At 44.4% G+C, this 1,454-nt stretch overlaps 1 protein-coding gene across 1 annotated transcript; it reads right to left on the bottom strand.

Moving 5' to 3' along the window:
• On the bottom strand, positions 1–1,018 carry LOC116200624 (uncharacterized protein At1g24485-like). The gene is made up of 2 exons (XM_031531455.1): positions 631–1,018; positions 1–398 (listed from the first exon to the last, which is right to left on the bottom strand). Exons 1-2 carry the CDS (start codon positions 1,016–1,018, stop codon positions 1–3), a joined length of 786 nt encoding a protein of 261 aa, XP_031387315.1.
• Between the last annotated feature and the right edge of the window lie 436 nt (positions 1,019–1,454).

The raw sequence follows: 1,454 nt of genomic DNA, 5'->3' as shown, positions 1-1,454 counted from the left end.
TCAGTCCCTTCTGTCAGTTCCCTTGCTGAGCATGTAGGCCTCCATGGCGTGAAGGGTGGGATGGAGAGTGGAGTCGGCTGTTGCCAACAAGTAGAATTTGGTATCATTGGCAACCAAGAAGTCGGTCTGGGACACTTTGAGCACGGACCCGTACGGAGGGCTGATGGGTTTCCTACTCATGAGGAGCCTGTCCTCGTAGAGCAGGAAAGACCACCTCTCCCATGCTGGCGACACGGAAGTTACCTCGGAGAAGTACAGGTACATGTACACGCCAAACCTGGAAGTGTTGCCCGGTAACCAAAAAGTTAAATTGTTTCCAGTAATTGCTTTTTGCATGACAACCTCAGGAGGTTCATTGTAGGCAGTTCGGGTTCCGATTGATGGAGCGTCGCTTGTGGCTGCATTCGCACTAGGCACCTCGAATCATATCCGGTCATAAGTATCGACTGGATACCTGATTAATTAACATGCCAAGACGTGCTCTTGGCGCTGACTTAGAGATACGATCAGATTGATATACAAGAGTATTAGGCGTTCAATTTATAGTTTTGCATACCTGATGGTTTTTTCAGTTCCAAAGCACCCCTCGTGATGGTAAAAAACGCGTGATTTGTAGGGACGACATTGTACATTGTTTTTCCATTGTGTAACTCAACCGGCAGACTTCGAGCGCGGATATGAAAGGAGACATTCCAGGCTCTGTTTGAGCAACACATATGTGTGTGGACTTCGCCTTGACCACGTATATTGCCTCATAGAAAACGGGCTCGTCCAAGGTCGTCTCCACATCCCCCCAGTTGTTGGCATCAAACATCAGACTGAAAGACGGAGGATTCACTGGCCTGTCGTAATTTCCATAATAGAAGTTCGCTCGCGCTAGAATCCGTGTCCAGTCCGTGCCACCCATGTCAATTGAACAGCAGTACTTTTTCCAAGTAATACCCTTCGGATTGGTTAATATCCTCACAGTCTTCATAGCGAGAGGCAGCTGTTTACTAACATTGACAGAAGTCGGCATCCCCGGTCCAAGGAATGAAATTCTCATCGGTATGCATGCCCGATGCCCCACAGTCAATGCTTGCAATCAACTCTAAGGTACGCCAAGCGACATTAATTGAATTCCAGTGCAACGTATATATATATATATGACGTGAAAATCTCGAAACAAAGTACGAGCCATATTTAGACCCTTACCATTCTGAGCTGGGAGGAAAGTTGCTGAAAGAGATATCACATAGCTGGTCATGGTTGTTTGAAGCAGATGAACCACAGGCTTCACAGATTGATTGTCTGTCTGCATATATATAATATCCAATAAAGAAAATATATGATACTAAGAATGAAAATTGTTTGTAATTTTAAGGTTGTTGACTTCATTTCTGGATAAATGGAAGAAAGGAAGACTAGTTGTCGACAGAAAGAATGAAAATTATTTTCTTATTTACTAATAAATA

Source organism: Punica granatum, chromosome 3 (genome assembly GCF_007655135.1).
Source record: "Punica granatum isolate Tunisia-2019 chromosome 3, ASM765513v2, whole genome shotgun sequence".
Classification (NCBI taxonomy): domain Eukaryota; kingdom Viridiplantae; phylum Streptophyta; class Magnoliopsida; order Myrtales; family Lythraceae; genus Punica; species Punica granatum.
The sequence above is the reverse complement of the archived record's forward strand: the minus strand, read 5'-3'. Positions and strand labels throughout refer to the sequence as shown.